The sequence below is a fragment of the Pseudopipra pipra genome, chromosome 4 (genome assembly GCF_036250125.1).
Source record: "Pseudopipra pipra isolate bDixPip1 chromosome 4, bDixPip1.hap1, whole genome shotgun sequence".
NCBI classification, from domain to species: Eukaryota; Metazoa; Chordata; class Aves; order Passeriformes; family Pipridae; genus Pseudopipra; species Pseudopipra pipra.
The window spans coordinates 60,576,540-60,600,342 of record NC_087552.1 but is presented as its reverse complement, the minus strand read 5'-3'; the positions used below and the strand labels follow the sequence as shown (position 1 = coordinate 60,600,342).

The following is a 23,803-nucleotide window of genomic DNA, read 5'->3' as shown; positions in this document are numbered from 1 at the left end:
GCTAAAGACAATTAAATGGTGATGTGGCTGATACAATCACAGTGCTGTTACACTGAGGTGGGGTACTTCAGTTAATATCCAATTTTTAAACATTTTGAAAGCAAGATCATTATAGTTGCTGACTCGCTGATGGCATAAAGGGGAAAATTTTCTTTTGGTGAACTGATGAAACTTCCTCTTTTCTCCTGCTACCAGTATGGGGGCAACAGATTCTCTCAGACTTCTCTCAATGCAAGTCATTGCCTCATTTTTGAGGTCATTAGTGTTGTAGTGGAAAACATTCATTGTACTGCAAAACATTTCCTCTGCACAGTGGATTTTGTATCAGATAAAAAAAGGGTTTTAAAATATTTAAAAGCACACCTCAAGAAAACATGCAACCTTTCCTTAACATTGCAAAAAGTTCCCTAATATCACTTTGATGAATTTTGCATGTCTGCAAATCTAACAATTATATTCATGTCTATGACAAAAATAAGGCAATAGGTGTACTATTACATTTTTTTACTCACAATGCAGGAGCCTGGCAATGGTAACTGAAATTACCAATGAAGATTAACCACACTGGATTCATGGCAGACAAAATTACAGCTTACATTTTATCAGCATTCAAGCTGCATTTCTGCCTTGTACATACAATCTTCTGCACTGATCCTGTGTTCATGGCTTGCTGGTCTTTCCACATATTTCAAGAGGTTTGGAGACAGAAAACTATATCAAGTTTTTTGGTACAAGGCTCCAAGTTTAATGATTGGACAGTCACAATCTGGAACTGTGTAGTGAGAATTACAAATCTGAGAGTAAAGCTAGAGAAGTACTTCAGCAAACACTACCTTGCACAAACTTTGTAATGGCAAACATAGAAAACTACTAATTTCTACAGTATAAAGTTTTTCCAGTTACAGCCCTGATGCAAAGCTTACTTGGGAACAAAAGGGATCACTGTTAAATAATAATCTGAATATAAACATGTCATAGTCTGACAACAGGCCATTAGTTCTTGTTTTGTGTTTTGATGAAATTTATGCAACTGCCCAAGTTGCCAAATGAGTTACTTTTTAGAAAATCTACTGAACCCAAACGTTAATATTACCGCTAAGAGGTCCTGATAACACTGAACTCTGCAGATGCACCACTGATGAACATTTGTTTAGAAATGTAAATGTATTCTTATGCTACTCTCTTATTTCTACAATCTTTTTTTTCCCCGCTGGCTGAAACTCATCATTGTAATATAAACCTCACAATATTGAAAATATTAATATTAATGAAAATGTGTTCACAGTGTGAAAGTAATGACTCAGACCTGTAACTTCTCTAACACATTCTACCAACAATCTCTTAGGAAACAAGTGTCAAATACTGTGACTTTATACAAGTAGCACTAGTTAAAATTTTATGAAAGCGCACAAGTATGTTTTCAAAAATTTTATTTTTATTGTTTGCACTAACTGTATCATCATTAACAGCTTTCATCTCTAACAAACTAAAGCAAATCAGCACATACAAAAACCTATGCAAGGTCAGCACTCCTAAAGCAGAACCTCTGTTATTTAAATGCACACCTGGGTGTGTAACAAGTCTAGTGACAGTTCATTCATCCTAACACTTTAAACACAGTCACTCCAGTTTCATGCATTTTTCAGGGCTGTTAAAAAGTTTCATTTTAGGGGCATAAAAAGAAAACACCTACAAGATTTATAGAGAGAATTCGTTTTTAAACCAAAATTCTTATGTCTAAATTATTAAACTACAGCAAGGACCCTTCTTCAGCTGTAATAATTTTGCTCTGCAAAACAAAAAAGAAAAAAAAATTAGTCACTTTGCTGTTTTAGGCATAAATTATCATTAGCAACCTAAACACCTGCAAGCTCATGCTGCATATACTCCCATTTCTGTCAAGTGTTTGCCAGGTTCACTCACCAGCTCCTGGCTTTCTCTCTGAGCCGAAATGGAAGTGCATACAAAACTAATCAGTTCTGCAATGAAGAGCTTTGCCTTTTTAAATCCTGGCGGAAAACCTGAGACTTACCAGGCAACCACCTGCATGTGATCTCTTGTCAACCCTACAGTAACAGACCCACAAACCAAGACAGTCCATTTGGTTTTACTCATTTCTGCAAGTTGTTTCTTAACTAATTGTTGAAATTAAAATAGTTGATTATTAACTAGCAGTTTTGATGAATAAACTTTATCCTCTCAGTTTCTGAATGTAGTTTTAATTTGTTCTAGCTGGTGCAACATTTGTTATTGGATCAGATGCATTTGTTATTTATCTTACTTCCCTGGGATAAATCCAGAAGGGAAGGAATGACAGAAGGAGAAAAATTAGCCCAATTCAAACAGTTAGAATGGAAACACTGTAAGATTAAGAACAATAGATAGGGCAAACATCTGAGTACGTACTAAAGACCTCATGTGAGGCTGTAAGGGAATCCTGAACTAACAGGCATCACTGAAAGTTTAGCCCAGCCCCTCAGAAGCCACAAAACAGGATTTGCAATGTCAGATTTTAGCAAGTGAGACTAGAATCTCCCTGTCCACATCCCTGAGAGATCCCCGAAGTAAATTTAAAACAAAAGTACAATAGAATTACTGTTGAGTATATTCTACTGTGCTTCCAGATGCTAATTTTACCTGAAGTGAGTCCTTAACCCCTAAAGATGCCGATAATGTAGGAGCAGAAACCATGCAGGGATTCCCAGCAATGTTCCCGTGCCAGTTTCATTGCTTCCGTTTCATTTTCAGACCCTTGCCCTGTTCCTCTCATAGAAGTGGACATTTTCTGCACTGATTCTTCCTGGTTTGCTAGCTCTTCTGGCTCCACACCAGTAGCTATTTGCTTCATGAGAGCCTCTGGAGGAGCCTTTTGGCACATGGAGGTCTTCAACACTTCTGTGGATTCACAAGCATGAGGGATCTTTCTAAGTTCAGCGGCGATCTGATTCCAGTAAATCTTTGGATTATTTCTGAAAGCACGACAGACTGATGGCTTGCCAGTGAATTCACACCAGTAGGACATGTCTTGGCTTTTGCATTCAATTCTAAGTTTCATCTCCTCATCGTCCCCACTAATGCTCATTGCGCAAATGTCTTTGGTTTTAGTCCGAAATTTGATTTCTTCACCATTGCTTCTTCTCTTTGGCTTCAGCTTCTGTCCCAATCCTCCCATGCCACAGATAACAATTAGGAAAAGAAGAGTAAAACCCTTCATGGTGTGGAGGAGTTGACTGAGATCCCTGAGCAACACGATACAAAAAAGCGAAATCAGTTATTAAATGGTTGCTCACAATTTAAAGGCTTGGTGCACAAAGAAGCCTCTTTCCAGCAAAACATGGGATGTAAGGGTTGGGCTTTTTTATAAAAATAATAAATCACACTTCAGTAGGCATGTGCCCATAATTTATAGCCTGAGGGAGTGTCGAATAACCTTGGGAGTGTGAACTCCCAAGAAGGTAACAAGACAAGTCTTGTAAATGCAGTTAAATACAGAAAGATAGTTGTATAACTGAGAAGCACATTCCTATTCAGGATGAACATGTCATATTTGATTTTTAACAGATATTTGCCATTCTCCAGCTGCTTTATAGCTATCTTCATGCCAGAGCTTGTAAGACCATATCAAAGAAAAAAAGATAAAAGTGTCAAAACAATCTCTGCAGCTACATCTGGATGATTATACATGTGTCCTAGTAAAAAAGGCTGATTTGTACAACCGGTTTTCTTTGGATTTGCACAGTAAGGATGCACCTTTAGCACTTCATTTTGTCAGCACATGACATGCAGTGAGGATGCATGAAAGATAAACCGTACATTCTTTGAGCCATGAAAGATTTTTACACTTGCAATGCTTAAGCAAGATAAGGAATAAAGCTTGAGCAAAATAAGGTATTACAGGCCTAAACACACACCAAAGGTTTGGAAGTTTTATCATCATTGTCACACCATGAGTTACTTTCAGCCGACAGAGCAAGACATCAGAACTAATTTATCATGGGTCACAGCAGCAGGAAACAGACCACAAAGCATATCAGACAGACATTTGTGCTTCATCACTTTTTACTTTTTTTTTTCTTTTAAAAAAAGGTATTTTCCTGTTCATAAAAAGTGAGCTGTAAAAATGACATAAAATAAAGGCAAGAGAATAGAAATATTTTAGTGCGGTTTCTGCTGCAGTAACTAAAAGCAGAGCTAAGGAAAAATCACTGTAACTCCCCTGGCATTCAGAAGGTCATGAGGAAAAGCCCCTCCCTTGCTGTGGTAAGACACAGTACTTTTCTGGCTAATAAGACCCCCACCAGGCACTTCTTCCTAAGACATATATGCTACACTCAGCTTTACCTGACCAGCTGCTGGAAAGGGGTATTAGGTATGCAACTGTGAGGTGCTGGAAACCCTGGGGTTAAGACTGGCCATACATAACAGAACAGAACACCATTTTCTGTATCTAGTTGCTCACCAGGCAGCATTAAAGAAAACAGTATGGCAAAACCATTCATTTAACACATTGGGCAAAGCAGAACAACAACAACAACAAAAGTTTCTTGGGGCAGTCGACAAGAGTCCCAGCTGCTGTGGGGAGTCCCCAGCTAATCTGGAAGTTGCCCACTAGAAGGTGGAGCCATCTGGAACATCCATTCTGGGTATCATGAACCTTGTTCTTCCAATGTGTCATCAAGTTCCACAGGACTAAATACCATTTAACAGAGAGAACAACCTTGTTTTCTTTTCATCCCCTCTCTAAGGCTATTTTAGTAACATTTTTAGTAGAGGCCTCATCTCTGTTCTCCCCATTAGTTTCTCCTGTCTGTCTCTTTAAGGCAGGGTGTGGCTCTCCAGCCAAATCTAGGGACAACAATGGTACAAACCTACTCAAGACTTACAATTCACTCTTAGTTGTTTTCTAGGAGTCTTCTTACCCTTCAGCCAGCCAGAGAGAAGAATCTCCTTGCCCACCTCACACTTAATTTCAAGGATTTCAAATCCCTATTGCAAGCACTCAAATGCCTCATAATATTTGACAAACAGCTGTATTGTTTGCACTTTGTTATGCACAACAGCATTGACAGTTCTTAGATAAGAAACTAAAGACATCTGTCTCATTCTAATAACTGCTAAAGAGTTTAAAACAACTTAAAAGTTACTTTATACCACTTTCAGATCTCTTGTTCTCAAAGTTTTCAAGTCTAATCATGAAAACAAATAAATTACAAGGATAAGGATAAATACCAAAACTTGGATTACAGTATATTTACATATTACAGCTACTAAGTTACTGCCAAGTGTTTGTCTCACTCCCATCTAACTTTGTGTCCTCTGTCTGCCTGTGCTTCAGATGAAAGAGCTCATGGTCTCTTGTATCAGTAGAAAACAATTGTCCTTTTACAAGGTAAGCTGGAATGCCAGCAGTGAACTATGGGAGCTGAAGAACTAGCAAATGTTTAATTCTCCTGTCAGGGCTACAGAAACAGGTTATATGGATATACTCCACAACTCATTCGCTTGAATCCTACCATCTTTGCATAATTCAGATCCTTTGTGGAAGCTGGAAGCTCCCTCACCCAGAGTCAATGTTCTTTCAGTCCATCCTGCTCCAAAAATAAAAGTCAAATACAGCAGAAATTTTTATTCAGGGTAAAAAAATTAATTTTCCTAAGATTTTAACTCAGTGCAACTCTTCTGAGACAGCTCTACACAACAAAACAAGTGAGAATCAAACATCAGGTAGTTAAGCAAGTTCTTTTTTATTTAAATGAACTGGGAACATTTTCTCAAATTAAAAATAGAAACTTTTAAAAATCCGCAGTTCTGAACATTACATATACACATATGCTACATACTGTCAATTAGAAATGTTTCCATTTATGACGTAAAAATTAAAAATTTAAGGTTATTCTGGATTAAAGACTTGTATCACTTTTCAAGCATTTCTTTGAAATTATAATAATGACTTACAGAATTAACCCTACTTCGACATAATGAACCTTGCTGGAAACGAAGTTGACAATACTGATATATGAAGAGATTATTTTAGATCAATATATCCAACTACTTCACCTGCCAAAACATTTTAGGCTGGTAACATACATACTTTTGGCCTTTTGATGAATTCTGTTGTTAGCTAACTCAGCAATGCAACTGTTTGCTTAAATTCAAGGCTGTAACTCTTAGTAACACAAATGTTAACTCCATTGCCAAACATATTTGAATTTTAACATTGGAAATCACAGTTTAAAATTATTTAGCAAGAATAGTGTCACTGCCCCCAAAAGAGTCACAGTGATACCATTAAGGACGTTACAGAAGTGGGTGTCAAAGAGGAAGACAGAGAATGTAAAGCATTCTAAAAATTGCCAACATAGGACATCCCTCATGCTCTTTTTGAGTACTACTGAACTCTAGAAAGCTTAGCTTTTTCACTATATTATGCAACCCGCACACTCCCAACCCCCCCCTCAAAGTTTAAAAACAAACTTCTCCAAAAAGTTTTTTTTAGGTCTATACTGCAAAACCTGCTAAATATTAAATAATTTTTAAAAAAAAGAGGAAGAAAACAAAACTACAACTGAACTTTTCAGATGCACAAAGAGACACAGTGGAACCCATTAAAATTCAAATTTAGTCCAATGTGGTCATTCAAGAGCACCAAATAGCAACACTGATCATGCTGGTAAATTCATTTGTGTAGAGTATTATACAATATTAAAATCTTAACTAAACACTTAGAAGTTTTAAGAAAAATGTATATACAAAAGTCTCTGTATACAAAATGTATTTTTATGTAAACGTGTATGTACTGTATTTAACACAAATCAACAATTAAAGATAAGAACTTGAACAACTGTCAGAGAATTCCTAGGCAAAGGCTGTTATCTAATTAATTTATATACTGTGATGTAAGGTACAAAGCCCAGTGTAAAAAAAGTAAAAAACAGAAAACATTTTTATTCAAGCCTTGAACAGTGGTATTTGAGAGGCAGTGCCCTGATCTCAAAATATTCTGTACAGTAGTTTATGGCATAACATTCAATAGTATATTTGGGATTTACAGTACAGCTGACATAAAACAAATGGCTCAGGATTCGTCAGATGAATGGAAATGCCAATACACTTGGAAGAATAATGATATGCTCCCGTAGAAGAATCTTGAGCCTCATTTACATAGCCTGGAAATAATAACAAAAACAATTCAGGAAAATCTGATAAAAATTGATAAAGATAAAATTTTAATGTCATTTAAACAGAATGAAGGCACAGATTTTCATATGAACCTGAATATGGTTGAAAAAGTTTTTTAGTTTTAAACCTTAGAGCACCTTAGAGAGTTACAGAAATCAGAGCAGCTTTCTTAAAAATAGTAAAGTAGTAACAGACCTAGAATTGACTTAAAAAGCTTATTACTTACCCCTTAACGTTTCCAGTATGTGTTACCACTGTTCCACAGAGCTGTACAAGGAAAAAAAACAGAAACCAAACCCATCATTTTCTTTTGGCCACAAATGGAACAGAAATACTCTGTCTAACTAAGGTGAGACCAGCTCAGTTGGCACAGACTCTTCTTAGTCTTTTACCCATTCAGTCAAGCATTCTTCAAACAAGAGGAAATAGATTCATGGTTCTCTCCATCAACTTTTCTGGTTACCTCTGTTTCATGATAGAAAGAAATGCCTGGATCGCCTATCCAACACCATTCCTTTGCAAACTTAATCCTCCAACACCATTCCTTTGCAAACTTAAGCCTCCTTAAACTTAAGCCTCTTGTTTTTCTCTCACAAAAATGGTGGCTGCATTTAAGGTTATTTGTATCTTTGATATGTATATGAAAACCCCTTGTGTGAGACACACACACCTCAAAGACCTCTCACTTGTACTTACATATCTTAGTGTTATAAAAATATTTGCCTCTCTTTCCTGATTTTGAAGGCCAAAAAAAAAAAACCCAACCCTATGGGATTCTTTAAACCTGCAAAAGTACAGGTGTACAGAGATCTATTCAAAGTTGTATCCCTCAAAGCATCTCCAAAAATAATTTGTAGGAAATCAAAAAAAATCAAGGATAAAAGTGAAGAGTATGCTGAAATGAAAATTAAAACCAAGACTTTATTCATATGGGAATTCCATATTGAGAAATTCAAAGCATGTATGCCATAATTAGCAGTTTTTCAAATTATCTCAGCAGATCAGAAGCCAGCACTGCTTCAAACTGAATGTTTAAATTTTATTACAGAAGCCCATTTAAAGTAACTCAGAATTCAGGAAAAGGAAGTCAGGACTGAACTAGTGGATCTTTGTGTAAAACATTATTTTATGCTAGTCATTTTTAGGTTATTCAGAAACACAATTACCTATTCATCGACGACTGAAATACCACAATAAAACATGATATGAACCTCAAGAGTATTAATATCCACACTAAAGATTCAAAGATCAGAAAGGGACTTCTAATGCCTGAGCAATTATTAGTTTCCTCTTATGTACAGTACTGAAAGTTCTTAAAAATAGATATGACAGTGGACAGGACTTTAGAATTAAACACCTTCTCAGTTAATTTAGAGAGTAAGTACCCTTTAGTTGCAGAACAGACCACAAAAATTGTGATCATAAATATCACTAAAAACTCCTTCAGAATGAGAATCAAGATCTGGTCAGTAAATAAGTATTGTAAAATACAGTTTTAAATACTACTACTAATAATAATCATTATCATCATCATCATCATCATTGGATGCAGCCATAAAATCTGGCAAGACCCAAACTCTGAGCTCTCTTGGTATTTACCCATTATTTAAGAGTGGTTATATATTCTCTGCAAATACTCAACCTATACTTTCAGTCATGAAGTTGCAAGTTAAAGCACAGTGAGCTACAGATTTCTATCATAAATTTGATCCTTCCTGATGCAACTTGCAAAGTCTGCAAAGCCAAATACTGAAGTTGTGGGACATCCTTTGTTATCCCTATGGAAACTGAAATTCTCACAGCTAGCTTAAGTTTTATGGCATGGTTGTTGCAGAGGCAGAAAAGAACCCAAATCTCCTCTTTTTACACATAACTTGAACTTCTTGTTTTGTGATGTTACATTCTAGTCCTACCCATACAGAAACACCCATTTTCTATGTTCATGCTTTCTGCATACGTGAATCACCTGCCTTCTGCACAGGAAAAGCCCTTCTCACCATTTAAAAAATAAAATTACTCAAGAGTACAAATGCATCCCAGCCTATCACATTCAACTGCTATCAGAGTATTTTAATAGGTTTGTCAATTTAGGACTACCCACTGTGCTAGCTAAATACCTAATTACATGGATTTTAAGATCAAATATTGGCAATTCCTTTGTTAAGCTGCAGGAAATTACTACAGTGTCTGCTGTTATGTAAAGAATATTTGAGAAATATAAATCATACAGCATTTGTTATAGTGAATAATCATGCAAAAAACCAAACAAAATTAAATGATTCACTTTAAAGCATGCAGAAAATTGAACAGATGATTAAAAGAGTAGCTTAAGTAAGGACACATGAAGGCATGCAGTTTCAGACTTGGTTTACCTTGTAAAAACAGGATTGTGTATACCATATAAATGCTCTTTATGATAACCATTATTACCATTTTCTGTACTGTAATAAAATAAATACACCAAGAAAGACCATGTTAACTATAAGATGCACTATGTACAGTATGGCTTCTAAGACATGTACATGGGTGATGGTATGATATGCAAAGATAAACTGTGTCTGTACAATAGAATATAATTTTTCCTTTGTAACTTTCAGGAGTTATGGCATAATTATAATTTTACATTTTAAAATATTTTTATATTCTCAAAAAATCAATTAATTTTTTTTCTATTCTTGTTGAGTTGGATACTCTAATATAATCTATAAAGTCTGGTGAAACAGAACACGTTACCTCTTTAGAAGTAACAAGTTACATTAAAAATATAAACCCTCCCACATTAATAAAATAATTTTAGCAAATATCAGCAAAAATGTCTTACGTTTTCATGGGTATAGTTTCGACACTAAAAAACACAGAAAAGGAGGAGTAATTAACTAGACAGTAATAAGTGAGTCATTTTAGCTGTACACGACTGTTTCCGCTCTACTGACTTGTGAATGTGCCATGAAAAATGACCAGTGTGAAATGTGAGAAATGCAGTGCACAGGCTACATAAACGATGAGCAAAACAAAGAGCAGAAAAGAAAACAGTAAAAACAAAACTGATGGGAAAATACGTAAGAATAGTTATCATAAAGTAAAATGCCAAGTCCCTGAGACAGAGGAACTGCAATTGAAAAAGGAAAGACTGGTTAGGAATAACTAAGACAGCAAGAAAGCAAATCATTAATTCAAGGAGATTACAAATCAGGCATAATTCACCTTAACAGGTTACTTAGCAGAGCTAATAACTTGCACATTTGGAACTTATTTATATAAACATTGCTCATGAAGCCCTGAAGACCTCATCCTGAAATAAATTTCTCAAGGTCAGAGCCAGCACTATCTGCAGAGTCATGGACCCCAAAGGCCAACTGCATGAAGCACTTTGCAGGCACCGACCCAAACCAGCAGCATTTCCCAGGAACATGGGCATCTGCTCTGTCAGCACAGGTTTAAGGATTATAGAGCCTTCACATGAAACACTAGAAAAAAACATTTTAATCCATTTGCCATTTAGTTTATTTAGGAGTATATACTTACTCATCATACACATCCTCTGTATCCATTCTACGATAGTATTTAGAGAGTTTTACAGCAAAAATTATGGCAGGAATTAAAAACATTGAAGAGCCTCCCAAACCAAACCAGAAGGTATTCTGAAACAAAACAAAATCAAGGAAAAAAAAGATCATGGAGAAAATTAACCAGAAAAGTAATGAACCCCTGCTTGATGTTTGAACCACTGTTCCCAGAACACAGCAGAAATTAGTGGCACTGGTCTGATGGTCTGTCTGAGCTCCTTTATACCAGTGTGGAACATGGCACATAAAGCATCCTCCACTGTCAGTGTGAGCCAACCTAAGAACACGACCAATCTTACAAATGGAACCAAACAGAAATACGGCCAAAGTTGCTGAAAGCTACAGGGCCATAGTGGCCTAAGAAGTTATTTCAATGTACTCAGCTGTGGGCTAGAAAGCAACTTCCCATCTCACTCTTAATTTACTAGCCATGTTGGGTTTTTTCCTTGACATTTTAAACCATCTTTCTTGCAATTCTTGTCAAAATATGAGTTCACAGCACTTTCTCAAGGTACTTTATAACTTGTTAATTGAAGCCCTGTTTGTGTAACTAATTTCATTATCATACAGTTGAACTGAGTTATAACCTGATGTTAAAATGATGATTTTTCAAATTTGATTTGTATTGGCTGGAGGGATTTTGACTTCCAAGTGACTCAGCTAAGTTCTATTGCGAGGGAAAATCATGGGTCATCTCTTACCACAAAGGAGAACAGAAGCTCTGTAACGTATGAACTAATCCATGAGTACAACATGATTCCAGCAGGTTAAGAGGTTTTCACAGTTAAGCATTACCAAGATTAACCATTACTTAGTTAAGCATTATCAAGGTTAGAGTGCTTTGCCTTTGACAGCTTGTACTTATTTACTGCTGGTACGATTAGGACCCAGCTCAATGTGCCATAAAGCTAACTAATAGCTAGGAGACATTTTAGGTACTTTCCAGGCACATGGTTGCTTGCTTTACTTTTAATACATGCTGTCCTCTTTCCAAGCTCTCTTGGCAAGATGAAAAAGCCAGTATTGCCCTTATATACTGCTACAAGTCATGCTCCAAGTCCCCAACATACAGAAACTAATCAAGATCTGTCTGCTACAAGTCAAGTGATAAAACCTCATTTAGGTTTTCTAGATTCCAGGAAAGATACTTGAGAAAGTTTTCCCTTGGTATTTTCCACTCACTTTCTGCTCCCACTCCAATCCCGTAAGTTAGAAATGGTTACAGCTGAAACTTCAGACCTTTCTGCTTTTCCACTTCAAGGTGGTACAGAATCAGTTGATTTTACAGAATTCTTGCTAATACAAGCTGAAGTTTAATGAAAACCTAAAACAAGTCCAGCACTGGTTTGTCTTTGGACTTGATCCAGATCAGAACATTTTCCTTACATAACTTGATATGTGACACTTTATTATTTTACTTCAGAATAGTCTAGCTGGAATAATTATACGCAGATGTACATTAAAAGAATTTCCCACTTGATACTCCAATTTTGAGTAAAATAAAATGTTTCTTACCACAGAATCGGTTATATAGCTGCATAAAAAAATATCTACTGCTGTATCTATCACGTTGGCAATAGGCTTGCATGCTGCTACTTCCATGGCAATCTGAAAGAAAGATTTAAAAAAAATACAATACCTAACAGAATAAAATAAGAATCTCAAAACTTGCTCACAGGTTAATTTTACTAAATTGTTATGTCTCACCCTACCCAAATTCAAAATAAATACCAGTGGGATATGCTACCATCTGAACATCTTTTAAACATCAGCTTACTTTCTCAAAGCCTGCAGCTGAAGAGAGAAATTTAAAACAAGATGCTAATGACATCAATTTGAACTATGCAGGTGAGACTCAGTGCAGTATTGCTACAAATGGTAGATTTCAGGCTAGCCCTGAAAACAACACTGTTAAAGCTGCACTGCATTCCAACCAACACAGCTCTTCATTTCTATTCTGCAAACCCAACAAAACTCTACGAGACCAACTTTCTCACTGATGCTAAATACAAAAGTATTAAAAACTGAAATTATAGAACATACCAAAACATTTTGGTGGTATTATTATTATTATATTTAGCTTTATTATGTTTTTTTTTAAACATAGCTTTTCTCAATTAAATAAATGCACCTTACCGACTCCTTGACCCACTCAGTGTATTGCTCAAAGTAGCCAACTATGGTATCCATGTACTTTTTTGTCTCCTAGGACCAGATAAAAGAGAACAAAAGCAAGTTAACCTCTACCTCCATGACATCAAATTAATGTGCTTTGATCAAATAAAGCTTACCTGGACAATAACTTGAGAAGCGTTGTTATTTATGAGAAACTGGGCAGCATTAACAGCACTAATGACATTTTTCACCTTAACCTGGAGAGGAAGAGATGGTGTTTAATATAAATAAATCCCTTTCAGGTTGTTGCAATGGCTCTGGAGCCATTGTCAGGACCTGCTCTCTTAATGAACCAGTGTCACTGTCTTGTCAAAATCTGACAAAACATGCAATTCTAGACAGAACATGAGCCTGCCTAAGGATTCATGATCATCTGACAAAATTCTCTCACTACTAAAAAAGGCTTGTATCAGTGGTTAAGACTAGTATCTTTTCCTGGAAACTACGTAACTAATTTATATACTAGGATCTGTTTTATCTTCCACTCTCTTTCTTTTCTTTAAGTGTAGAAATAGTTACATCAATGCCTGTATATGCACTACAGACACACATGGTGCACAGGAAGAAAACATTGGGCCATATACTATCACAACTCTTGATGACTACAGTAGGATTCTATACAGCCAGAATATGCCCCTATTCAATAACCAAAAGGATTGAGATGCTTTTTCAATATATGTACAACCCCATAAAGTCTTTCAAAGAACACACACAAAGAACAGTGCACATAGAGTCTGAAAATGTAGAGATGTCAAACATGATCCCTTTCTTATCAACACTTTATTTTATGGTTTCTTACCTCCCCACCCAGACTCAAATCACAGACTCTAAAAGACATCTAACTGGTCTGCTGCTGTGGATGGGTGAAAACTGCAATGGGAATCACTGAGGTAGGTATGACCCACAAAGCTGTTGTAACTATGACCATGTTAATGTGCCTAGATTCTTGCTACCAGAGCCAAGGCAGGCTGGTGGCAACAGAAAGCTTTGCTGCCAGAAAAGTAACTGTCCTGTTGGCCTCACTCTCTGGCAGAGCATGGAGCCAGCTGGTCTCACTGTGATGCAGGCAGCAGTTGCTACCTAGAGAGGAAACCTGGGCTGCCCTGGGGAAGCCTCTATACAGATCCAGGTTCCCACAGTGAGGATGCTGCTGCAGGAGCAGGGAGTTAACAAGTACCATCTAATGAAAGAGAGCCCAGTGGGAGCTGAACATGGAACAAGAGGTGGTTAAGGATGTGAATCACAAAGCTCTCTCTTGTCAGTTGTACTCTTGCATCTTGTTTCTTGGTCGTTCCCCCCAAGTTTTGCAGTCAAGGATTCTAGAAAAACAATAAACCTACATTTTGAGGAAAATGAATAAGCACACTATACAGAACTGTACTGAAGCCTATTTTATCATGTGACAACTCAGTTTACAATTCATTCTCCAAAAAACACCTCAACCATTCATCGTTTTCCCCTTTTTGTGCAGAAGAGATATCTAACTCCTTGTTACTACCTCAATACATTACAATCTCTCGCAGTAACAGAACAGCTGTAAATAGAAGAAAACTGCACTGAAAATATATGCCCTGCATATGTGGCGAAAGGATTTAAAACACAAAAATGTTCCTGCTGCCAGAAAGAGAAGCTTACCATAAGTTCAGATGATGTTTTCTTCAGTAACCTAATGCTCTGGTTTAAAGTGCTCTATTGGAAAAGAGGGGAGAAAAAAAGCTTCAAGTCATTACTACAGGTATGAGCACACCTGGTTTAATGTTATATTAATACTTTGATCTTCTATAGATTATTTTGTTATTAATACTAAGTATCACACTATGTATAATGCAGTAACAACTGCATTAAAATGAATACACTGTGGGTTTAATCAGTATTTCGCCAACAGCACTGACTTAACTAGAGTTAGATCCAACAAACTCAGTAAGATTTAGCTGGAGGGAGGACAGAACAGTTAAAATCAGAACCAAGTGTTCAGAGAATTCTATATTGTGCAGTTTCTGAAGGGAAAAAGCACTTACCCTAGCTTTAACATATTTCTTGACAGTCAGTTTTTGTAAAAGAAAAAAGAGATGAAAATAATTAGGAGTTAATTAGGAAAGAACAGCATAGAATCATTGTGGACCAGAAGACCTAATGTTTTTCTACAAGTCAGCTTTGATAGGGGCAGAAATACTGTATCAGATGCCAGGATAAATTAAAGGTCTTCATGTTATGTAGAGGAAGAAGCAACATCAAGCAGGTAGGAGATTCACAGCTTGATACTATACAAATCCATGTTTGGCAAAATCAGGCAGAAGCAGCCCTTTGACATCTTTCAGAGCATCAATAAAAAAACCACTTTGGCTCTAAATGCTACTCTCGAGAGTTTCCAATTCTGTTAGGTGACTGCTAACTCCAAGAAATAAAGTGTGAAAGTGGTAACTGCCTTTATTACTGAAGACAAATGGCAAGCAAAAAAGAAAACGAGTGATTTCGGGTTAGAGCTTTGTAAAGTTCTCCCCTGCTTCCTCTTTTATTCATATATAACCACAAGTAGCTACAGAAAGAAATAGTGAAGAAAAAGGTCATGATTTTAAACAGTATTATAAAACAGTAGTATTACAAGTAGGAAAACTATTTATTAAACACATACTTTAGTCAGATTACTCTTCACTGACACACTCTGTGCTAATGCAAGTCCACCTTTCTAACCTTTATTTAAGAGATTTAAAGATTCATATTTTCTACAAATGTTTCAATATTACTTTCATGTTTTTACCATAGCTTGCTCTAGTGGAACAACTTGCTGGTTATGAATCATCCGAATGCTGTTTGCGTGTCCTTTTAAGGCATTTTCCAGTGCTCCTTTTGGCTGCAAAAAATGCAATTATGCAGTATTGTTCAGTAATCTCAAAGCTTCCCAACAAAGCAAAAACCAAAGAAAGTTGCACATTATACCCATCCACTCCAGAACAGCTCATGCTAAAAATGGGATATGGCAAACTGAATTCCTCAACACAAGGAGGGGAAAATAATCACTGTATTAATAATTCAAGCCTCAACAACCAAACCAGATATATCACCTTGCTTTTCTGGCTACAACATTATCAGCACAGATTTAACTGAAGGGAATTTTCACATGGTGCACTAAGTAATTTTAAATACAGAAGAGTGAGCACACCTCCCTAGCAGTTGCCACAAGCCAGACCTCACTGCAAGAACCCCGCAGCACTGCGCCCCAGCTGGGACGAGCATCTCTCAGTCATGGGTACTTGCTTCTGTTTTGGCAATGTGGACATCACCCTGAGGCATCCTCTGCTTTCTGAGAGGCACAGAAATATAGATATTTTCAGCCAGCAACTTGGAAAGATGCCTGTGAAGGGTATTTTCCATTTCTGTGGCTCCTGCCTTTCAGTCAGAAGATTTGAGTTCATGCCCTGATTTTCAAGTCCAAATGCCTGTCTGGAGCTCATGCTCAATGCAAAACCCTAAAAATTTCATTTTACTCCCAGAAATAAATCTATTTTCCATTTCCTTTTGGTGGCAAAACCACTTGGCTCCTTGCATATACACCAAATACACACTGTTAACTTTGGAAGTGTAATAATGGCAGACCTCAATGCTCAGAGATGTGTTTCCTTCCTGGGAAATGTTCATGTAAGCATGAATTCCAAAAGTTTTTAGTTTATTTTTTTAATTGATTACTCTAAGATCTATCACTAATAACAAAGTGGGATTATAAAATATCCGTGGAAACCAGTATCATTTTTTAATAATCTAATGTCTGTAATACATTGTATTGCTGTGGTTTTGGGCTTTTTTTAGACATTTCATAGATTACATTAAATAGCATCACAAGGAAGAAATAAAAACATACACTGTTATAGTGAACACATTTACTACTGCATTTGTCTTTTATATGAAGAAATTACTCTGTCTGATCTATTCTCAATTCTATTGCTTCCTTAAGATTCTACTACTATAAAAAATAATCAAAACAGTCTACCAGGACAATATATTTTCCTTTATGAAACTATGCAGAACATATCTCAGGGGCAACTCGATGTTAACATGTTTGAAGAACTCCAGCTTTCACTTGTAAAATAGCCCCAAATCAACAACAAAACCACCTCACCTGTATAACCTTCCAAATGGCACAGTGAAAACTGGAAATTGAAGTAAAGTGTGGCCAAAGATACTGGTATGTGCCCAAGTTAGCAGGCAACCTACATGGGTAAGCAGGCAATGTGCAGCTCACCCATGGTGCTTGGAGAACTTGCTAACTACAATACAGGAAAACTCCAGGAGCAGCTGACCTTGACACAAGTGCACATGAAGCAGAAAAAAGCCCCAACCAACAACAACAACAAAAAAAACCACCAAAAAACCCACCAAAAAACCAAACCCAGCAACAGGTGTGCACAAATTATGCAAAAAGCTGAAGTAAACAAAGCAGGGGCTTCCACTGGTGCCCTCCTTTCCCTGGAGGAAGGACGGATGGATATCTGATAAATTCCAAACAACGTGATCTCCCTCTGCTGTGTCCCTTAGTGATCCAACCAATTGTAGTATGTGTGCAGTGTAACTCTTCCTCCTACATTGCAAGCAGGAATCTGTCTGGGGCCAGTGTCCAAACCATGACTTTAATTTTGAAAAATGAGCACAAAACGACCTTGACATGCATACAAACGTATCAACTGAATAGTCACTAACCATTAACATGGATCTGTGCCACTTGCAGACTGATTCATTTGTGGGAAATGTTGTAGCAGTACCCTCTGACCATTCTCCATGTGTCTGCTTTCAAAAACCCCTTCAGAGAAGACAGGGTTTCTTTTGTGCATTCTCCCTCAACAATGCAGCCCCAGTTCTGACTAGAGCTCTTATGAGCTGCCACAGTATAAATATCATCACTAATTGCAAAGTCTTCCGCTCACTAACTGAAAGAAAATTAATTCAAACCATCTTTTCCATCATGATCTAACCCATTTTTCTTCTATCTCGGACCTGAAAATGTAGAGAGCATAACAGGAAATACTGAAATGGAGTATTCCCCTCAGTTCTTAAGCAAACAGTGCAATTTAAGAAAACAGACTTCCAAAGCAGAAACTGCACAACAGCATACAAAAATCAATAATTAGCAACATCTAAAATACAACTCATAGGAAACACTGTTCTAGAAAGTTTTTCCTTACATGACAGTGCACAATGTATGTAAGTGTCTAAAGCACAAGAATTCTCCCACAGAAAGTCTACTTTGCCATGTATTTATACTTATATGATATAAAAATGATACATTTTATGTATTATTTTATTATTGAATTAAACTTACCAGCTGGTCTGCTCTTGCTTCTAAGTCATTAGCAAAGGAGAGAAGATCAACCTTGGTAACACTTTTATTGATCTGAAACAAGATGTGAACAGTGAGAAAAGGAGTGTGTTGTTATTGCATTTACACAGTTTGTACTTAACTATACTACCTACTCTGTTTACTCTTTATTTCTTTAAAGATTTACTGACCTTAACTTCTGAAGTGCTTTTTTTCCCCAACTTCTATTATCCTTCAAAATATGGCCTTTCACACAAAAGCAGATTTTTCTGTTTTGCCCATAGGTAAAGAAATATTTCATTTTATACTTTGTCCCAGTCATGTCTCTGGTTGACTACAGTCTCACCTCTGTCAAATATGCTGAAAAGTCTATCCCATCTATTCCTGAAGAGCTGAAATTCAGAAGATTCTCCTTCCCAATTTCATCCAGCAGAATGATTTTGCTGAGGTTTATCTGAATATGTTCAATTTTAAGTGCCACATCTTCTGTATACTGAGAGGGAAACAAAAGAAAGCATAAAAGTAGTTTGCAACCAGTTCATATTCTGCTATAGCCCCTGCCCAAAGCATCTTGCTTTTGGTGATGACTCATTTCCACAGAGAAGCATGCACTGACTTTTGCTTACATCAGTTTAATTTAATTAACTTTAATCCACCAGGTAATGTTGGTGGTAATGTTCTTCCCTTCCCTGCAGTATCCACAGTGCCCATCATGCCAAGTTCTAACCTACCTATGCCTCTTTCATACCAATGAATTACTTGCCTTCTGTTCTGTTTTAAGCAGGTTTCCCTGAATAAATGCTAGTCCCTCGTAAGAGAGAGACTAACATCCCTCCAGGAAAAGTTATCCTTAAGAACATTATTTGGGACAGGGACTCTGTTAAGTGTGGGTTCAGTGTCTGGCAGTACAGAACATGTATCCTTGAGGGGCTGCTGTAATGAAGACAGGGACTACAGGCAACCCCAAAATTACTACAGTCATGTAATGACAGTGAAGTCATGGATTATTAGAGCTTAACTGAAAAGATTATTTAATCCCAACCCCTTCCAACCATTCTTAAGACCACAGTATATCATATCCTAGATCAACACAAATCTGACTGTAATCAGAAGAGAACGCACCAAGAAAGGCATTTACATAAAAAGAAGACTGTCATTAAAACACCATAAGCAGCCTTTGGAAGACACCAGACTTCAACCTTCCTTCTATGCAAGCTTCAAAGTTAAAACCAACATTATTATCAGCACCCATAAAAAAAGCACATGGACCACTAAGACTGGTAAAAATCATCTTATTTGTAACTAGACTTCTTTTTTCAGATTAGCTTGGACAGTTCTTGACTCCTTGAAGGATGTTTTGTATATAAAACCAAAAACCTCGTAAAACCAGGACACACTGTACAATGTTTTGAGAGCAAACGTCCCTCAGAAACAATCATGCACTCACTCATAGTTTCTTTACTTACCATACTAATATTTAGAAACTCATTGATATTGAACAGGTATTCCAGGTGAAGGGAAGTATAAATTCCTTTGTTTTCCTTGCAATCACTAAAAAAACACAAATACACAGATCAGCCTAAAAACCACCTGGAGGACCAAGTATTAAAAGAATGATTAATGATTTTTTTCTTATTCTAAGAAAATCAATCCTTTAGAAAAAAAATACTGGCTATATTTTTTGAAGCTAAGACTACAAGAAAAGTAATTAACAGTTGTCTCAAAGATGCAAAATATTTTATCAAAGAGTTTGACCAGTATCACCATACAATATTATGCTAGGACTACCTCTAATAACTCATATATGGGAGAAAATTGCTTTTGCTAGTGATTCACTAGAAAATCAGAATGTCTTCTGGAACATGTGTGATTTTTGGATGTGCCTGGAAAACGAAGCATGGAAGATACCACCAAATCAGTATGTGTAAAATGAATGAACTAAAAGTGAATTAAATATGAAATGAATTAAATCTTAATCATAATTTTAATACCTGTACACTTTTTCAAAAGTCAAGTTAACATTTGGGTTTTTAAAGAGGATGCCAGCAAGATAGTTTTTCCATTGCTGATTTAGTAAGTAAGGTGTATCCAAAACCTAGAAGACAAAATTCAGTAACATTACTATAATTCCAAGTTTCTTCATGTACTTGTTCATATGTGGTCTTTTGACACATACCCACATCTAAGCTTATCACCCACAAATGAAAATATAATAACAGCAAATTCAAACTCTGGTGCAGAAAGTGAATATTAAAGCTTCCCATCACTGAGGAAAGCTGAATCAGAAAAATCTGTCTCCAAAGGAAGACAGGCATGCAGTACTTACACTGCAAAGCAAATTAAACCAAGAAAGGATGAATGTCTCTATTTGGTGTGTAAGGAGAAAGTAAAACCAGATCCAAACTCACTTAAAGTGTCCTATAAAAAATAATATGCCATACAGAGCTAACAAGACCATTGGGACTCACTGGGATCCTAATAATTTTTTAATAACATGAATAACTTCACCTTGAATAAATTTTTATCTTCAAAGGGCTCACAGACCAGTTTTTCTACATTTCCACCTGTGACAAAAGTGAGCACCACTACAGTCATCAGCACCCAGGAGAAAAGAAAACTGAATCCAACTCCTCTGAAAAAGAAATAAGTTGAATAAGTTTTTGCTTTTTAAGAACATTTTATACACACACGCACAGAGACACACACTTGGGGCAACAGTGAGGCCAACAGTTAGGAGTTATAACAGAGATAGGAAAACTGATAGACAGTTGAAATACTTCTGTTTTCCAAATATGTTCTTGTCCTCTGAAACAAATGTTTCAGCACTGTAAAGTCTTCAGCTAAAGTGCATCTAAAATGCTCACATTTGCATTGGGTGTGCAAACTGTTTTAAGAATTACATTTAAGAGCCATAAAACCAATCTTTTTTAAATTCAACTCTTTAGCCTTGTGCTCCCAAAAATGTTTTAGGAAGGTTTCAGGTGCAATCTTCTCCTGCAGCCAGCAGAAACAACATTAATCCACTACTAGGCACTTTTCAACCCCAAACCTTCTGAAATGCTCTGAGAAAATCAAGTGTCTCTGGTCTCCTCGCATGGCTTTTTAATTTTGAGCAAATGCTCAAGTGCACTAAAAAGCTATGACTTTTATTTTCAATTATCTGTTCCCAGTTTTTCCAGTTCCCAAAGCAGCTTACACAGAAATTCATTAGCTAAAACACTCACCTTAGAACAGTAGATTCAGAAGTTTTATCCTTCAGCTATGATCCTCAATGAAAGAGCAACCCAAAATCCCCAAGTCCCTCGAGTATGTGAGATCAATATTTATTTCTACTTTTTCTCAGCAGATATAGAGAGGTAACAAACCAGATTGTTTTTTACATCCTCCAAAATCAACCAAAGCAACTTTCTACAGGTACACTTAGTTCATTTTTCCCATATAAGTGAAACTTACGCCATAAGAAAGTTTCCTCCAGTGTTGGAGATACAGCCTCTGGTTGTTGGAGAAGCATGTTTATCATAACCACAGGTGCCACATAGCAATCCAAGATAGTAAAAGACCAGAATGAGGACCACCATGCAGCACAGAATGAGACACCCCAGCCACCTGAGGAATAAAAGACGAAGTTTTTTGTTATTTTCATGCAAAGAACACGCTGGAGACCTGCAGAGAACATCATGCAATACTGTATTCCCAACTGGCCCACTCGTGGATCTGTCTGAGCAACAAATGCTAGCAACAAAAACAAGCATTCACTACACTAGTGTGTATTTTGGGCCAGAACATGGTTATTGCTGGATTACAGGCAGCTGCTGCTGAAGGACTGGGGAACAGGCACCACAGGAACAAGGTGTCCCCAACACCAGTTTCTGCAGGTGGACTGTGCTGAAGCATCGAAGTGCTCCAAGTGGAGCAAACAATGACTCAGAAGAAGCAGATGTTCAAACAGTAATTTATTCAAGAAGCAATGGAGAAATTTATGAATGTGGACTGGCCATCAGTCATTAAGTACACAGCTGCTCTTACTGCAAGGCTTAGTAACTTTGTGCACACTGTGTTAGGCTTGTAATTGTAAATAACTATATTTTAGGCTGTAAAAACCTAGGCATTGTGTGGAATGCTTTCAGTGATTGGAACAGCTAACAGAACTTGATGAGGAGAAAGATCTTGGATAGGAAATGAACTTTAATTTTTATTAAATACATTACACAACAGGTCTATCTGTCCACATAGCTGGAGCACATCTATTTATTCATACATTATATATCACATTCTAGCCTTTAATCCTCTCCCAATTTCCTCTGCACTTCTTTTTCTCTTCTGTTGTCACTTATATTTTTAAGTTCCCTTTTTTCCTCCCAGTACCTCTGTAGAGAAAATTCTGTAAAAGAAATACTGTAATGAACATGCACAGCTAATAAAAAGAAAGCCATTAATGCTGACAGGCATATTTGTAAGAGGATATTTATTAAGAACTGCAAATAAGGCACCTGTAATTAAGAAAGGAATGCATAGAAAATAATTTAAACAACTACAGGCTTGTTGCTCTCATTTGTACTTGAAGTATTATTAGGTTAGACAAAAACATGCATTTAAGTGTCAATTTAGATGAGATATATTCTCCAGTAGCAGAATAAAACAATATATTCATTTGGTTAAATGCTATGTGAGCTTCAAAGAAAATACTGATACATTTGTCAAATTAAGGCTCACCACAAAAACTGTCAGATAAGAAGTGGGCTAAAGGTAAGGTTCTAAAAAAGGTTCTAGAAGTTCAGTCTTCTGCTCACTTTTATTTAACACTGCATTAAAGCCATCAACACACGAGTCTGTAGCAGTGAAACTGATTAGGACACAAAGAAAAAAGCAATTATCAATTATAAAATCAACCAAAGAGTCAAACAAAATGTAGGGAGAATCTGATGAGCTTGACGACAGAAATGACTAAATCTGGACAAAGGTAGGAAATAAAAAGCTTTATGCTTCAAAATACAAGATTACTCAACTGTGTAAGTCACAAAGTCTCAAACAGAAAGAGTATGTTCCTCTCAATGTACAGTTAACCCAGGCATTTGCAAGGACAAGTGCTACACCAGCAGGGACAGACGCGGGTGAGCACAGACTTACAGGTGTGAGGCAGAATCCCTGCTACTCCCCTGTGGTAAAAAGGGTGCAATAGCAAGGATTGGCTGCAAGGTCTCTGTGGTCCTATGCCCTCACAACTTACCCGCAACTCAGTGAAAACAAGCCCTAACTAAAAAGTCACCCTGGCATTATAGAACAATTGATTTCCTTTAGGTGTTACATCTTTGACATCTACCTACCTCTATCCTTCCTGAAAAAGACATGAAGGCCAAGAGTAGAAACTACCTCCTGCTCTATGGTGGAACAGCACACAGATGTTGATTAGCTGCATTTTTGCCCTTTACCAAAATGCCAGTAACAAACATAGCATGCCTTATAGCATCTTTGTTTCACTGTTTTCATCATTAATAGTTTACTTGCCTTTATAGACCACTAAACTATTAAAAAGTATTAACAACAGGTAACACTTCACTCCTGCCTTATTTCATGT

The 23,803-nt window shown here is 36.7% G+C and overlaps 2 protein-coding genes across 20 annotated transcripts in view; both read right to left on the bottom strand.

The window, feature by feature from the left end:
* Positions 1-1,413: 1,413 nt before the first annotated feature.
* Positions 1,414-5,623, bottom strand: FGFBP2 (fibroblast growth factor binding protein 2). The gene is made up of 2 exons (XM_064653193.1): positions 2,638-5,623; positions 1,414-1,789 (listed from the first exon to the last, which is right to left on the bottom strand). Exon 1 carries the CDS (start codon positions 3,212-3,214, stop codon positions 2,651-2,653), a length of 564 nt encoding a protein of 187 aa, XP_064509263.1. The 5' UTR covers positions 3,215-5,623; the 3' UTR covers positions 1,414-1,789; positions 2,638-2,650.
* Positions 5,624-5,725: 102 nt separating this feature from the next.
* Positions 5,726-23,803, bottom strand: part of PROM1 (prominin 1) — a 61,813-nt gene continuing 43,735 nt past the window's right edge. For 7 of the 19 annotated variants that reach the window (XM_064653171.1, XM_064653173.1, XM_064653175.1 and 4 more), the window contains 17 exons: positions 21,682-21,834; positions 20,737-20,860; positions 20,220-20,323; positions 19,695-19,779; positions 18,575-18,721; positions 18,232-18,303; positions 15,679-15,771; positions 14,939-14,956; positions 14,556-14,609; positions 13,037-13,117; positions 12,882-12,950; positions 12,261-12,353; positions 10,705-10,820; positions 10,001-10,024; positions 9,552-9,620; positions 7,406-7,446; positions 5,726-7,166 (listed from right to left, as the gene is read on the bottom strand). In XM_064653171.1, the coding sequence (XP_064509241.1) occupies positions 7,428-7,446; positions 9,552-9,620; positions 10,001-10,024; positions 10,705-10,820; positions 12,261-12,353; positions 12,882-12,950; positions 13,037-13,117; positions 14,556-14,609; positions 14,939-14,956; positions 15,679-15,771; positions 18,232-18,303; positions 18,575-18,721; positions 19,695-19,779; positions 20,220-20,323; positions 20,737-20,860; positions 21,682-21,834 (1,321 nt within the window). In that variant the 3' untranslated portion in view covers positions 5,726-7,166; positions 7,406-7,427. The other 12 variants (XM_064653174.1, XM_064653181.1, XM_064653192.1 and 9 more) reach the window with 6 other exon arrangements.

Excerpts from the sequence above, each read along its gene's own strand:
- FGFBP2 (XM_064653193.1), bottom strand. The coding sequence starts at position 3,214 with ATGAAGGGTTTTACTCTTCTTTTCCTAATTGTTATCTGTGGCATGGGA.